Consider the following 17,751-nt stretch of genomic DNA (forward strand, 5'->3'; position numbering starts at 1 on the left):
CAGCTCTACACCTTGTTATCTCAGATTCTCCAGCATCTGCAGTTCCTACTATCTCAAGAAATTTTTCATTTGGCTATCAAATTATTTAAGTTTTTAAAGTCCAAAAAATTCTTCTATAGTTGGAATTTTTAAAAATTGTTCATTGATGGAATGTGGGTGTCTTTGGATAGGCCAACATTTATTGACCATCCCTGATTCAGAGCTTCAAATGAGTGAGGGTCATATTGGATATGCTAATCCTTAAATTAGATTTCTTTTTATTCAGTTTCCAGTTCTGGATGCATTTCTGTGTTAAGGAGAGGTTTGACTCGCATGAAATTAGGAAACAAGTAGGGTATTTTTCTCTGAACTTGTTATTATACATTTTTCCAGAACAATCTCTCATTTTCCTCATTTAAATATTCTTTATGCCTCATATTGTGATACTGTTCTCAGAAACTATGAAGAGATTTCTCAGTTTTCATAAATGGGGCATAGAAAAAGAGTTTAATTTCTGTGAATACATATTTACTTTTTATTCACAAGAGGGACATGGGCGTCCCTGGCTGACCAGTATTTATTCCCCTCCCTAGTTGCACTTGAGAAGGTCGTAGTGAGCTACCGCCTTGAACTGCTGTAGGCAGAACCACATTGCCATTAGGGAGGGAATTCCAGTAGTTTGAAACAGCAATGTTGTGCTTCATTACATTGTCCTTGGTTATATCGACGAGTGGAAATTTTCTATACTTATGTAAGAGAACATGAAGTTGTTTTTAAAAAAAACTGTTTATTTTACAAGCATAAAAGACAGTTAAAATGAGAATAAATTGATGGAGGTATGCTTCAGGGGTAAAATGAATATGTGTGTGTGTGTGTGTGTGTGGAAATGCTGGTGTTGGACTGGGGTGGACAAAGTCAGAAGTCACAAGACACCAGGTCATAGTTCAACAGGTTTATTCGAAATCACAAGCGTTCAGAGTGTAGCCCCTTCGTCGGGTGAAGTGAGAGAGAAGCACACAGAACACAGAATTCATGGCCAGAGAGATCAAACGATCACACACACGATGTGAGTGGAGTGTTGAATAATAATAGTCCCTGCAGGCGATCTGAAGTGTTGGATGGTGTGAGTAAAGCGTCAACAGCTGAATAACAAGCAAAGGGATGACCTATAATTCGATTAAATGAGGCTGAGAGAAAATTACAAAATATTAAAAATACAGTGGTGTTGGAGACCCAACTTCTGTCGTGACACTACAGATTTCTTACAGAAGCTCAGCACCTACGGACCAGCCGAACTAGGAACATTCCTCGTCACAATGGTCGTTTCAGCAGTCTACACCAGCATACCTCACGACGACGGCATTGCTGCAACAGCCTCAGTACTCAGTACCAACAACTGCCAATTTCCAGACATCTTCCTACAACTCATCCATTTCATCCTTGACCACAATGTCTTCACCTTCAACAATCAAATCTTTACCCAAGCACATGGAACAGCCATGGGTCCCCAATATGCCAGCATGTTCATGCAAAAAGTTCGAGCAAGACTTCTTCACCACACAGGACCTCCGACCAACGCTACACACCAGATTCATCGATGACATTTTCTTCCTTTGGACTCCTGGCTAGGAATCACTGAAACAACTGCATAGTGATATCAAAAGCTACATCATACCATCAGACTTACCATGGACCACTCTTCAAAATCTGTCTCATTCTCGAACATACGCCTCCATCAAGGATGGACACCTCAGTATCTCACTCTACCGTAAGCCCATGGATAACCTCATGATGTTGCACTTCGTAAACATATTAAAGAAGCCATCCCCTATGGAAAAGCCCTGCACATACACAGGATCTGCTCAAGTGAGGACAAGCACAATAGACACCAAAGATGCTGCAAGACACCCTCATAAGAACAGGATACGATGCTCAACTCATCGATCACCAGTTCCGACGTGCCGCAGTAAAAAAACCATAACGACCTCCTCTGAAGATGGACACAGGATACGACTGATAAGAGTACCCTTCATCGTCCAGTACTTCCACAGAATAGAGAGTTTACGTCATGTTCTTTGCAGTCTTCAACGTGTCATTAGTGACAACTAGCATCTTACCAAGATCATCCCTCTGCCTCCATTTCTCGCCTTCAAACAACTGCCAAATCTTAAAGAGACCATTGTTCGTAGCAAGCTACCCAGCCTTCAGGAGAACATCGACCACAACACCACACAACCCTGCACAGCAACCTCTGCAAGATATGTCAGATCATTGACATGGTAACTACCATCATATGCGGGAATACCACCCACTGCATACGTGGCAGAGAGGCATGTGATTCAGCCAATGTTGCCTGTCTCATATATGGCAGGCAAGGACACCCTGCAGCATGGTATATTGGCGAGACCATGCAGACACTATGACAATGGATGAATGGACACCGTGCAACAATCACCAGACAGGAATGTTCCCTCCCAGTCAGGGAACACTTCAGCGGTCAAGGACATTCAGCTTCCGATCTTTGGGTAAGCATCCTCCAGGCCTGCTTTCGAGATACACAACAATGCCGAATCGCTGAGCAGAAACTGATAGCCAAGTTCCGTACCCAAGAAGACGGCCTCAACCGTGATCTTGGGTTCATGTCATGCTACATGTGACCCCGCCACACTGTTCTGTATCTGGAAAGTCTTCCTTACTGACCTATCTTGTAACCATCACCTGGATAAACTGTTATGATCTCTCTAACTTAATTAGTTTGTACAGTTTTGGATTACTTATGACTTTGGTTAGACCCTCGGTATGCGACTCTTATACCTATCATGTTATTCTAGTCATTTGGTTTGTGCCTAGTACCACTTTATTTTAATATTTTTGTAATTATCTCTCTGCCTCGTTTAATCAGATTAAAGGTCATCCCTTTGTTTGTTATTCAGCTTTTGACACTTTACTCATAGAGATTAACACTTCGGATCACCTGTGTAGACCTATTTTTCAACACTCCACTCTCACCATTTGTATGATCTTTTGATCTCTCTGCCCATAAATTCTGTGTCTGTGTGCTTCTCTCTCACTTCACCTGATGAAGGGGCTACGTTCTGAAAGCTTGCGATTTCAAATAAACCTTTTGGACTACAGCCTGGTGTTGTGTGTCTTCTGACTTTAAAATGAATATGGCATTCACTATCTTCATTTATTTGTTTACCAGCACAGTCTGTTTCAGGGAAATGGTGCTATACTGTTCTCCCATTGATATGCTACCCTGTTTAATTTTCCATACACCATTACTCTTCAGCAAATGTCATTGGACAACAGCTCATGAGTGCATCCATAATGCTGCTGAAGCCAGGCATGACAGATCATTTTGCTTTTTAAATTGAAACCAATAGCAAAAGAACCCACGTACTTGTTTACAACCGCACTGTTACAGCCCTTAAAAACTGATTTCTAAGATATGATGTTAAAAATGACGATTTACGTATCATGAATTATCAATACTTGTGCAATTTATTGAAGCTTGCAACTTATTCAGTTGTTTTGACATTCTGTCAACAGCCTCAAACTTCTTAGGTAAAGATATGGCACGCAGGTTGCCTCAACAACCATCGGTTGATCACTTGTTGATGGTCTGCACAAACCGTATTTATTTTATCCCTTGCCATGTAATTACTTCTAGGTCCTGGAAACAATGCAGCTGGACAGTCTCGTGCAATGATTGCCGCAGCAGCGAGAAGGCGTGATTCAAGTCACAATGAGCTGTACTATGAGGAAGCAGAACATGATCGGAGGGTGAGGAAGCGGCGTGCAAGGTAATGGCAGTATCTTAATATGTCACAAATAGGCTTGTTCAACATGGAAAAATCTGGAAATGTACTGTAAGGAACACCCTTTTAAATTTCTGTTTTGTGTAACCAGAAAGAGTAGAGCTATCCTGTTTGAGAAGCGGAGGATTGAACAGAGTGAATTTTGATTTAGTTTAAAGGGAATGTTAATTTTAATTTGATGTGAATGAGTGGTATTGTGGTAATGGTGTGGACAGTAAGACCTTCTGACCCAACACAGACAAATTTGCATCAGATCTCAGGTGGACAGAATAGGAAATGTGCTTGAGCACATACTTGACTGGGTACTCGTCAGCATCTCTTATTTTCCAAAAGGCAGGCCCAGTGGCCTAAAGTATGTAATTAGCTGAATATTGATGAAATTAAAATGAGAGAAGCATGACAACTTGTACTCAGCAGTCTAGGGGGGATCTCAAAATTAAGATTGTGCAGGGACATGGGCAAGAGTACACCTGTGCATAGACCATAGTAGAAACACACAACTTGTGGCGAAATTCTTCACGCAGCTATTGCCTTCAAGTTACACAAGTTTCTCTACAGAAAATTCTGGTCCTGGTCCTGGTCTGGTGCAAAAATGCAGGCATAATATCTTTATGGTGCACAGATCCAAACAGGCTGATGATGCCCTTTTGTAACTCTGGCTCAACTGAAATTGTAGGCCATGGTGCCCTTCAGTCTAATATGGTACCTGCATTCAAAACTATGTTTGTCAAAGGAAAGAGAGAACTGACTTGGCAACTCATCTCAGCTGAACTTTGCTGGTATGTTTCATGCAGTTTCACAAACCTAGCTGCCTTTGGAGTCATGTTTCTTAACATTCAACAGAAAGAAGCTCCTGACAATGCTCAATGCAATTTTTGTTCAAGGAACATAAAAACAAAACTTGACTGGCTGTTGAAACTAAAGGTAGTAGATTTCACCCTGCCTCCATTAAACTTACCTGATTTCTGTATTGGGTGGAAGGGATAATGATGGTGCTTTCGATCAAGAGCGAAAACAGAAGTTGCTGGAAAAGCTCAGCAGGTGTGGCAGCATCTGTGCAGAAAAATTAGAGCTAACGTTTCGGGTCCGGTGACCCTTTCAGTCAAGTGCTTTTTGAGCCTCCTGAAAAAGGAATTTTACCCTCCACACATTTTGTACCATTCACCTTGGGACAAATGGATCGTTTTGGTCATTTTATCCATTATTTCTGGTTACATTGTAACCAAGATGACCTACATTTTTCAAAAATTGCCAGTTGTGCAAGGATTTAGAGCAGATTGATATTCAAATTAACCTGATTAAATGGCCTAAAATGTTCAAAAGCATTCTACTTCCACTGCAGTATGTTTAGCTAAAAACTACTTTGTACATAACCTAATTATTTCTTATCATACTTACTACTGGATAGTTCATAGCAGCTATTTTAACCACCTGGTGACTGAACGTAACATTTATATCATAATTTCTCATGTGACATAGTCAGTTTTCATTCTGTTACATTTCACTCAAAGGAATAAAGCATGGACACAGGCAGCTATTTTAACAGAAAAGTTCAGAAAATTGAACATTTCTGCTTTCTCTTTATCTTGTGTTTCTTCAGGTTAGTAGTAGCAGTTGAAGAGGCTTTTACTCACATTCGGCGGCTTCAGGATGATGAGCAGCAGAAAGCTCCTGGAGAGGTGATGGATCCTCTGAATGCAGCACAGTCTATCTTCCCTTCAATGGCGAGAGCATTACAGAAGTATCTCCGTACCACCAGACAGCAGCACTACCATACCATGGAAAGCATCCTGCAACACCTGGCATTCTGTGTCACCAACAACATGACCCCAAAGGTATTTCATAAACTGTTATCTAGGGTACCAGTGCAAATAATAGCTGATCCAAAAAAGTCTGCACACCAGAAAAATGTGCTTTTAATGCAAATCCTCATCAGAGTTAATAATTTTGCCAAAATGTAAATTGCTAAGACTTATTTTAAATGGAGAAGGTTGCAAGCTAGGTATTAATTGTTGAAATTACACAACGGACCCTGTTACCTGTCAAAAATGGCTTTCTATCTGTATCTCAAGAACTGTATGGGGAAGTTAATACTCAAGGTGAAAAATCTGGTTCTTGTCTGCAGTTTAGCTCAGTAAAAGGAATGAAGGAGAAAATAAAAACATGTTTGGCTTTTTGTGGCTGCTCTGCCATTCACTGTGATTGTGGCTGATCATCTAACTCCGTCCCTCTTCCTGCTTTCTCCCCATACCCTTTGATCCCTTTAGCCCTAAGAACTAGATCTAATTCCTCTTGAAAAGATTTAGTGTTTTGGCCTCTAACATGTTTTGTTCACAGACTCTCCACTCACTGGATGAAGAAATTTCTCCTTATCTCAGTCCTAAGTGGCCTGCCTTCTTAGACTGTGACCCCTGGTTACAGACTCCCCAGTCAATGGAACATTCTTCCTGCATTTATCCTGTCTAGTCCTGTTGCAATTTTATGTTTCTGAGATCCCCCCCTCATTCTTCGAAACTCCAGCAGATATAATCCTAACTGATCGAGTCTTTCTTCGTGCATCAGTCCTGCAATCCAGGAATCAGTCTGGCAGACTTTTGTTGAGCTCCATTCATAGCTAGAACAGTCTTCCTCCAATAAGGAGACAGAAACTGCGTACAGTACTCCAAGTGTGGTCTCACCAAAGCCTTATATAATTGCAGCAAGATATCCCTGTCCTGGACTCGTACTGTCTTGCTGTGAAGGCCAACTATTTGGCATCTTCACTGCCTGTTGCACCTGTGTGCTTACTTTCAGCAACAGGTGTGCAGAGACACCAGGTCTCATTCCAACTCCTCTCTCAGTATATCGCCATTCAAATAATAATCTGCCTTCCTGTTTTTGCCACCAAAGGGCAGCATGGTGGCTCAATGATTAGCAGTGCTGTCTGACAGCACCAGGGACTGGATTCAATTCCAACCTTGGTAGACTGTTTGGAGATTTGTGCATTCTCCCTGTGTCTGCATGGGTTTTCTCCAGATGCTCCAGCTTCCTCCCACAGACCAAAAATGTACAAGTTGGGCGGTTGACAGTACTAAATTGGCCAGTAGTGTCCAAGGATGTGTAGTTTAGGTGGATTAGCCATGGTAAATACAGAGTTAAAGGGACAGACTGGGGCTGAGTCGGGTCACATGACCTCTGTGCACTGTAGGGATTCTGTGTTAGTATACCAGCCACAATTCCATGTACTTTAATTTCATATATTAATCTCTTAGGTGGAACTTTCTGAGAGTCCAAGTAAACCGCATCCATGGCTCCCCCATATCAACTCCAATAGTTATATCCTCATCCAATGGATTTGTCAGGCATGATTTCCCTTTTGTAAACCCTGCTGACTCTGTCCGATCCTGCCACTGTTTTCCAAGTACTCTGTTATCAAATCTTTTACAATTGACTGTAGCATTTTTTCTACTACCAGTGTCATGCTAGCTATTCTGTAATTCCCTGTTTTCTTTCTACCTCCTTCTTTAAAATAGTGGGTTTACATTAGCTGCTGCACTCCATTCCATGGGAACTGTTCCAGGGTCTGTTGCATCTTGCAAGATGATCACCAATGCATCTGGTATTTGTGGGGCCACTTCTTTAAAGGTTCTGGGATGTAGCATATCAGGCCCCAGGGATTTAGCAGCCTTTGATCCCATCAATTTCCCTACTTATACTGATTTTCTTCAGTTCCTCACTTTCATTAGACCGTTTTCCCCAACATTGTGGGGTTATTGAGTCCTTCTTTGCAAAGACAGAACCAAAAAATGTATTTAATTGAGTCTCCATTTCTTTGTTTCCATTATAACTTTCCCTGCAAACTTATTACCATACCCTATTTCCCCCCTGTTAATCAATCCCTTCATCCTCCTTTGCTGACACCTAAACTGCTCCAATCCTCAGGTCTGCTGGTTTTCTTCAGCCAATTTGTATGCTACTTCCTTAGATCTAATATTATCCCTGATTTCTCTACTTAGCATTGGTTAGGCCACCTTTCCTGTTTTATTTTTGTGCCAGGCAGAAATAAACAATTGTTGTAATTCCTCCATGCGTTCTTTAAATGTTTGCCATTACCTATGCATTTAAAGAAATGTTACACAGTTTAGCATAGCAAGCCTGCCCCCATACCATTGTAGTTTCCTTTATTTAGATTTGAGTCCCCAGTTTCAGAATCAAAAGTGTCATCTCCGTTTAAATGAAGAATTTTGTTACATCATGGTCATTGTTCCCCAAGGGCCCTCATGTGGTCAAATTGCTGACTATTCCTTTCTTATTCCACAATGCCTGCAAGTCTAGGACAGCCTCTTCACTAGTTGGATCCTCAGCATATTGATCCAGAAAACCATCTTGTACACATGCCAAGAATTCTTCCTCTATTCTATTACTAATTTTGATTTGCCCAATCTATATGCAGATTAAAGTCACCCATAATTATAGCTGTACCATTACTACTTGCCCCTCTAATTTCTTGTTTAGTGTATTCTCTGACATTACCACTGCAGTTTGGAGTATATATACAACCCCCATTATTTCTACCCACACAGATTTCACTTCACTGGAGCTAATATCCTTCTTTGCTATTGCAGTATTTACTGATTAACCAGTAATGCTACCAGTTATACATTTATATCTATTTATGCATCTAAATAATCCACTTTATTGAAATCTCTGTACATAGGAGAATTTTTGTCCTCATTGAGGGTAACTGCACTCAGCAATGTATTTAAGTGTATGAAACAGGTTACATTAAAATATTACCAGAATTAACATTCTGGAATAAACTAAATTCCTAACCATAAGCTTTCAATTCTTAAGTTCATTTTTGAACTTCTATGTTTATGTATGAATGAGATTTTTAAAAGCTGGAAAGTTACTAAAGCTAAGGAATTATTTGGAATTTACTTTGTGAACTATGTCAGAAATCTTTCAGATGTTCCACATCTTGTTGATCATTTCACATTTTCTGTAATTGCTTACTTGTGTAATGAAGCTTTATTTTATCTGTTTTAAAAACTGTCACCTTCCCTCCATGTGATATTATTCTTTTATAGGCCTTTTTGGAGCGTTATCTGAACCCAGGACCTACCCTCCAGTATGATAAGAACAGATGGTTGGCCAGTCAGTGGACATTGAGTAGCGAAGAGGCTGTGACCAATGGCCTGAAGGATGGCTTGGTTTTCACTCTGAAATGTCTTGACTTCAGCCTGATAGTCGTAGTGAAAAAAATCCCTTTCATCAAACTCTCTGAGGAGTTCATTGATCCAAAATCTCACAAGTTTGTACTGCGTCTTCAGTCTGAGACATCAGTGTAAACGATTCATGGCAAGGACAAACATGGCAGATCAGTCAGATAATCCAACTGCACTTTGGATGGGGAAGGGTTTTATATTTTGACCATGTTTAGATTTCTTTTCCTAAATGCTGGAGACCTAAACTTTCTGGTATAAATCTTCAAGAAAAGGTACTCCACCTATCATGTGCTTGCCTCTTTTACCCTAATTGATGGGAACTGTATCAGCCTACTCCCAGATACCAGCATTATAGCAATGGACCTCTAGAAACTGAACATTTTCTGTATTGAGAGAAATGCACTGTCTTTCTACTTGTTTCTAGAGACTCAGTTCTTTGTATGTAGACCATCTTGCCCTCTGGAGAAAGTTCTTTGGAAGCTCTGTGTGTGTGTGTTTCTAGAGATTTGGGCCTTCATTTGAAGAGACTGGTGACACTGGCTATAGATGGTGATTTCTAGCAAACTGTTCTGCAAATGAAGATGTAGATAAGTCCCATCTTTTCAGTCCTAGTGTTCTAGAAAACCAGCTTTTCCCAGATGATATGCTTGGAAGATTTGGTTCACCAATGTAGACTTGCACAGTGTAAGCATTGTTACAATAGATAGTGTTTATCCAATATGTGGAGTTTATGTAGATGTATTACCTTAGGCAGGTAATGTAAAGATAGGGAAGAAATTCCCTTTCAACCCACTGACCCCTTCCCCAAAACTAACACTAAATTGGAAATAATCTCAGTTACATCACTTTGAGGGCTTGGGAAGTGCTTGAATAAAGCAACACTTAAGATGTGTTTGGGACATTAGAGCACATTTGTACAGCAAAGAATGACCATTAGGTTGATTTTATTGTGATTTTCTTTTAAACACTCATGCACACTAAAATCAGTAACATGTATTTCTGAAAGGTTCAAGCATGTAAAATACTCCATATTTTCACCTTGTTTAATATCCTGGGATCTGCCCAGTAGAAACTGCATTCTTTAACTGAGGACTCTGTATCCGTTTCCTTCACATTTTTACCTCTTGTAGTGCAATGCAAAATGTGCCTTGCTGGCTCATCTATTGCCCGCAATGCACTGCGCTCCCACTTAAGGAATTTTTATACAAAAATATTTGCTGTCAGAATTCTGAAAAATAATTTACTTTTTTTAACTTTTTTTAACGGTTGTGGCCTTTGAATCTTCTATTTTATTTTTTAACAGAACTTGTTTTAAGCAATTTTTTTAATTGACGTCTTGTAAAGAATGTTTTATCCAATCAGGAGCAGAGTACAGTATTTGTCCAATGTACATATCAGACTGTGCTGAGCAACCTTCTAAACACAAACTTGGTTGCATCACAAATGTGTTTGGCTTATTTTTACCCAAAGCTAAATCCTGTATGGCAATGAATTTACTAATTGATCTTACAGCATCATTTGTTTTCTATTGTTTAGTTTCAGTGTCTTTTAATTTACATACAAGTTAATTGGTGCAGGAAAAGGTTTTTCTGTATTGATTGATGTGTCATTTCAGGACATCTTTCTCTGTCTCCTTGTTCAGTTTTCTTTAATAATTTTTAATTACTGAATCATTTGCACAACAGAGTGCAATGCCAAGCACACAAGACTGGCAACCTAGTAGCTTGAGGTATAAAGTCGCCTCCTTGAAAATTTGATTGAACTGGGCCACTGATCATGCAACACATAAAAGCTAAATACTGTCTTTTGGGATGGAAATTATTTTGACATTGATTAATTCATGCTTCTACTATCTAGTCAGTTGCAAAGTAGTATTGCAGTGAACATGGCAGCTGAAGTACGTTTTAGAATCCTATCTTGCACATAAGGAGTGAAAATGTAGGGCAAAGTAAGCAGGGGGAGCGGGATGCTGTAGACAGAGGAGTAGAAGTGAATTGGTTAACTGGCCTACAAAGTTAACATTACGTTTTTTTACACAATTTGACTAGAATGTAATTGCATTGAATGTGCATGGGACCAGGAGATCTCTGTAGGAGCTAGGCACAGTGTCATTGAAACAGGTACAGATTGAACTTAGAGTAGAAAAAAAAACTTGCCTCCCAGGTATGGCCTTAAAGGATTTTTGAATCATCTTCTGTTTCCACTAGTGGAATACAATATGACTGGAACAATATTTGCACACAGGCTCATCAATTTTAAATACATAAGTTAATTGCTAAGTCAAGAGAGTCTGTTCTGTTACAAGACAGGTGGTAAATGCATTTCCTTATGCATCATCTCTGTGATAGGGTTAACTACCTCAAATTTCATGTAGCATTCCTCTGAACACATTGTTGATTTAATCAATCTTCTACTTATCACTTGAAATGTAACCACAAAAAACAAATGCACGCTGGATGAACAATTCCTGGGAAAACACTGTGGGTCCAAAAGCTTAATTTAATAGGTATTTATTGTGTGCATTTCAAGTAAATAAAGTTCTATAGAGTGAGATGTATATGACATGAGATAAAAATGCCCTCGTTCTGCTAAAAATTTGCAAGAACTGCATAAAATTAATTATCTTCAGATTCACAGGTATGTCTTAGAGCGCTGGAAATCCAGAGGAGTATTTCACTCTGAAGAAACACAATCTGCATTGGACAGTCTCTGATACCTGTGCCACTGTTCTTCGAACCATTTCCTGTTGCCATTCAGTAAGATTATACTTGTTCTGATTTCCTGTTCCTACGTGTCCCCAATAGTCTTTCAGCCTCTTAGAATTCAAGAGTGCTACCTACTCAAACCACTGTACCATTGCCAAAGATAGTCCTGTGACATTCCATCTTGTGAATCAATGGGGAAAGAGGTCATAATTAAATCTTTCTGACTTTCCTGTGAAAAGAAGTAAACAGGATTCTTAATGGAAAACACCAGCTTTAATTTGTTAAACTATAATCTCAATCTTTCTTGGTATTTCCTTGAGAATAATGCTCTTATTTTCAGTGGGTATTTACCGGCAGAAGAGGTTGACAGATTACAGATCTAAATTATTTAAGTGTTACATTCTGTAGCATCAAAGCAACTAGAATCTGCTATATATACAGTTCTGTACTCTGTTTATCTGAATGGATTAGAATGTTTGTGCACTAAGAAGCTGGCCTCCTGGATTAGCAGAAATATCACCACAAATGTTTATTTGTGTTATTGCGACATTGTGGTCTCTGAATATAAAATGCAACATATACACATTATCATCATTGTAAGGCAAAAAAAAATTGGAAACAAGATCCTATAGGATTTTGACAGCCAAATTCATTGCTGTAAGATTGATTGGTAAACTCACGTGAGATTTCTAGTCTTGTGAAAGTGTTATTGAAGTGTCACTATGTAACTACTGTACACACCTAATTTTATACAGGAACTGATTTATAAATGATTTCTATTGATTATCCTTGTAACAGAGCCAAGGACTAACCACCAGCTTCTGCACCTTGTACTGAAAAGAATTTGTGAATTTTAGGGTCATTATTTGGAGTTACTGAGTTTTTAAATCTACTTCAATTGAATAGGTGCATGATAGACACTAACAATTGCGTGTGTGTATGTAGCCTTAGTAATTTATTTCTTTTTGGAATCATTCTCTAAATTTTACATTTTTGTAACAAACTGCAAAATGTTATTTCCACATCAGGTTTTGTACATGGAGTCTCCTGAAAAAATAAAGAGGAAAACTAGAGTTGACCTGACTCTGTTTGTCAGTAAAAGTTATTTTATTAGTTTTTTGGATATTGGCTGCTTTGACTAACTATTCCTGGTATCCCTAAGACGGTGATACCCAGCTGCAGCTTACGCCACTGTTGTCCTTGTGATTATGTAAGGTAGTAAAAAGTTGGGCATCTGATTCAATGCATTCACTTCAAGCCGACATCAAATTTGTTAGCAGATTTAACAACATACCTTCGTTTCCTGGAGTACAACCAACTCTGCTCTTGACTTATCTATAACCAGTAAAATCTTTATTCACGGTTTTGAGATCACCATGATCTATCTGGCTGTACAATGAATGTGTGTATATCAAAAGTAGGAAATAATACATTGGAGCATTACAGTTCCAAATCACTGTGATGGAATAGTACATTGCAGGTCAGTACTGATACTTAAATGATCAAGTTTAGAAACACATCATGTTTTGAGGTATTGTCAAGGCCAGGGTAATAGGGCAAGTAAAGAAATAAAAAGAGACTAGAGGGATAAACAAAATGCAGGAAATATTCAGCAGGTGACAGTGTTTGTGAAGACAGAAACAACAGAAGTGTTGACATTGCAGGTTGTGATCTTTCACCAATTGATTGTTTCAGATTTCCAGCATCTGCAGTAGTTTGCTTTCATATATATGCTTGGATACTGAATACCTGCCATCTGAAATCAAAGTGAATAAGAGAGAGAAAGAAAAGGAAAACAGCACAAATGCCCATCCGCAATTGACCAGAGGTAGTTAATAATTAACCACAACACTGTGGGTCTGGAGTTGCATGAAGTTAAAGATAGCAGATTTCCTTCTCTAAAGATTCATCAATTTGAGATATAATGTTGGTGTCCAGAAGACTATGATGGGCCTAGTGGAAAGATTACTTTTCATTCTTCTAAATTTCAATGGGTATGCACCTAAGCTATTCGACCTTTCTTTGTACAATTAGCAGCTCATTCCAGGAATGAGTCTAGAATCTAGATTTAGAGTGTGCAATGTCCCTCTTCCAATTTTCAGTCAATTTCCTCTCGTTTATGGGCTGATGACAATAGAAATATTATTTATAGTTGGATGCCTTGTGCTATTTATTCCATAGAAGACCTTGAAAATTTTCTCTGCATCTTCAATGTTAAGAATCACATGGGCCTTGCCATCTCTTAATTATTCAGGTGCCTTGAGCTGGCCACTAGGTCAGTTGGGTTTTTCTGCATTTTTCCTTTGTTTTGATATTCTTGCTCAACTTGTAACATTATAGGAAATAGCTAGATCTATGACTCAACAAGACAATGTCTAACCTACCTAAATGCTGCCAGCCCACACTATCCCACATCTCCATGTCCAAATGTCTTTCACCTGTACTGAATATACTCAACAACTGAGCAACTAAGGTTCTTTCAAGTAGAGAATTCTAAAGATTCACAACTCTGCATGCAAAAATTTTTCATTGCAGTCTTAAACGGCCAACCATTTATCCAAAGGCAGACTCCAAGTTCTAGATTCTCCAAACAGGAGCAATATTTCTCATCATCTATCCGTACTAGCATCCAACAATTTAGAATGCTTCACCTTTGATTATTCTAAAATCCAAGAAATAAAGACCTAACCCTAATTTGCTCAATCTATCCTTTGGGACGTATTAGGAACCAGTCTAGTGAAATTTTGTTACAATTCCTCCAGAGTGTTCTAATAGTAATCAAACATTTCATGTCAAGATTTGGTGACACTTTCTTACTGCTGTTTCACTGCAATGTTCAGTTTCAATAAGGTTTCCACTACTCCCATTACTCTCTGCAGTGTCATGATCTATAGCCCACAGCTAGTTAGTTGTATATCACTCTTTGCCTCCCTAGTCTGAATAAATAATATTTAATCACATGAAATGCATCTGTCACTTATCTCTGATCCTATTCTATTTCTTTGCACCCAGTCAGTGACTCTTCGCCATGTTTACACTTTCAAAGCTACCCTTTGAATATTTGTTAAACCAGAAAAATCAGTCTACCTTGTCTCATGTTCAAAAACCTACAATCTTGAGGAGTAATTACTCAATTAACATGGTGCCAGAAGCTCTCAAACCTTTAAACCCATTTCATCTTTAGTAATCATAAATTTGGTCCTTTAATGTTAAATCAAATCTAGAAATCAAAAGGATGATAGGTGAATTGTAGTACATTAAAACAAAGTAGGATTCAGAGGAATGAAACTGCAGAAATTTTGGCCCGTGAAGTCAGACCAACAATCCAGGTGGGTAGATTTCTTTCATTGGACTTTGTTAAAAGATCAGTAGTTGAACTCGCACAGGCCCAACAAAATCTTGGCCAGTTTCCTCCTGTTTTTTTAAAAAAAAACGATGCACTTGACACAAATAGGAGTCTGTCCGCACACAACCACTTCATATCAGATAAGAAGCCATAATCAAAATCATTTTAAGATAGTAATAAAAAAAATTGCTCTAAAATTCAATCTATCAATGTTCATGGGCGTGTGTTTGGTATTTTTATATAAGCCATGTAAATTTGCAAAAACAGGTGAAGCCTGTAAAATACTAAAATACATGCTCTGTATGGAATAAGAGATAGTAAGAACTGCAGATGCTGGAGTCCAAGATAACGCAGTGTGGAGCTGGAGGAATGCAGCAGGCCAGGCAGAATCAGAGGAGCAGGAAAATTAATGTCAACTTTCCTGCTCCTCTGATGCTGTCCGGCCTGCTTTGTTCCTCCAACTCCACACTGTGTTATCTCTGTATGGAATAAACTCTTTTTTTAAAAAATAACTTTCCTCTCATATGCCATGAATGATCATCAGCAAGTAATAATGAATGATCATTGATCCTGAACTATTAATCCTGTATCTGTGAAGAGAGAAATAGCATTGCAGTGTTTTCAATCTTAATTTTTAATGAGAAAGTATTTAAACATTGCTTAAATATAGTTGCTTATAATCATCTGACATGATGAAATGCCAGCTGTACAATCATTCTGATACATTATAGTAATTGAAATTTCCTTTTTCCAAGTGGATTATCAAGTCTGTTTTTATAGTATTTTGTGCCATGACTACAACAGCATACTTAATATCACTGACATTCACAGGAGAGAATTCTGCAATATGACAATGTAGCCTCTATGGAAACTTAGTCGTCACTGCTTATGAAGAAATCCAAGGTATGCCAAATAATGGATTAACAAAGCAGTTACCTTGTGCTAGATTCAAATAACAATTCAAACTGCAGGAATGAAGCAAGATAATTAAAGTAATGATTTGAACCTGAAAATGTTATTTTTTTTTTTCTAACTGCATAGATGCTCACAGCTTGTAAGATTTCCTTGTGAAATATGCAGCTGAAAAATGTATCAAGCATCAACAATCTGTCACCTGTAAACCACGTAGCCAAGGAACGGCACCTACTCTAAAAGATAAATAACATCATGCAACTTTAAGATTATTAGGGGACAATAAACAATTACCAGGAAATAATGAGATCAATTTATGGCAAAAAAACTGGCTGCAAAATAGTTTAAGGACTTAAATCATTTTCCAATGATTCATATTCACAAACTATATCATTGCAAGCCTCTAATTTTCTTAATGAGAGACTAGGACTAGTGTGAGTTATGAAAAATACCTTCACTCCCCACAGATGTTAGAAAACCTGACCCACCCAATGGAACATATTTAAATAAAAAGACGAAAAGAAGAACCAACAATAAAATAATTGTATCAACTCTCATTAAACTATAACTGTACAACCAATAACAGAAACTGAACCACAAAATCAAGATTTTACCAGATGTGACTGGAATCCTGAAAGTACTGTGGTTTTTGACTTGAAAGTAATATATCTAAAAATGCTGATCAGCAGTGAATGTTAGGCAATGATTAACTGCAGTGAAATTATATGTTAAATAAGTAGGAATGAAAGTGTTTCATTATTCTTTAAGGGATGTGAATGTGTCAACAGCCAATATTTGTTGTCCGTTCCTAATTGCCTTTGAGAAGATGTTATGCCATCTCCTTTAACCTTTATAGTCCATTTGGTGTAGGTACATTTTGGTTACAGAGGGAGTTTCAAGAATATGACCAAGTAATAATGAAATGTTGATATGTCTCCAAATCAGGACAGTCAGAGATTTGGAGCAGATCATGAGGTTGACGATGATGCCTTCTTCTTGGTGATGTCGTACATATGTTTGGAAAGTGCTATTACAGTGATCCTATATAAACATTTTGACCCAACTGTGATAATGGTTTCTAATTTGGGTACCAGAAGGATCAGAAGGCGGCGTATGAGGTTCTGAAGAAATTTACTGTATTGGCTCCAGGGATGAAGGACTACAGAGAAGTTGAAGTTGTTCTCCTTAGGCCTGAGGGGACTTGATGGTTTAGATAGAATGAATAGAAACTTTCTCCAACAGCTGAAGTGGTGATTATTGAATATCTCCAACTTAACTCCATAAAATTAATTGACAAAAGAACCAGACATGAGAAACCATTACATAGAGAGTTTAGGATTTGGAAGATGCTTCCTTCCAGAGATTGTGGAGGATGCAGGTTTGAATTAGTCTGCAAAAGGAAATTGGATAAATACATAGAGAAACAAAATGGGAAAGATGGTTAAGGTGGAAGGACATAGGACTGACAGGTTCTCTCTTTGAAAAAAACACTGGAACAGACTCAACGGATTGAAAAGACTCCTGTGTGTTTTTTTAATTTGCTTATAGACTGGGTGTTACTGGCTGGCCAGCATTTATACTAAGTAGCCTTTGGAAAGGTGGTGGTGAGCTGCCTTGTCGAACTGCTGTGGTCGTGCTGTTGATAGACACACAATGGCCTTAGAGAAGGAATTCCTTGATTTTTATCCAGCACCAGTGAAGGAATGGTGATATATTTCTCAGTCAGAATGGTGAGTGGTTTAGAGGGGAACTTGCAGGTGGTGGTGTTTCCATGCATCTGC

At 38.5% G+C, this 17,751-nt stretch overlaps 1 protein-coding gene across 1 annotated transcript in view; it reads left to right on the forward strand.

The window, feature by feature from the left end:
• Window positions 1-12,790, forward strand: part of vangl1 (VANGL planar cell polarity protein 1) — a 53,175-nt gene extending 40,385 nt beyond the window's left edge. The window contains exons 6-8 of the mRNA XM_020510604.2: window positions 3,653-3,785; window positions 5,401-5,635; window positions 8,870-12,790. Of these exons, the coding sequence (XP_020366193.1) occupies window positions 3,653-3,785; window positions 5,401-5,635; window positions 8,870-9,130 (629 nt within the window). The 3' untranslated portion in view covers window positions 9,131-12,790. The remainder of the gene's footprint in view (window positions 1-3,652; window positions 3,786-5,400; window positions 5,636-8,869) is intronic.
• Window positions 12,791-17,751: the final 4,961 nt, after the last annotated feature.

This window comes from Rhincodon typus, chromosome 11, assembly GCF_021869965.1.
Source record: "Rhincodon typus isolate 14 chromosome 11, sRhiTyp1.1, whole genome shotgun sequence".
Lineage (NCBI taxonomy): Eukaryota > Metazoa > Chordata > Chondrichthyes > Orectolobiformes > Rhincodontidae > Rhincodon > Rhincodon typus.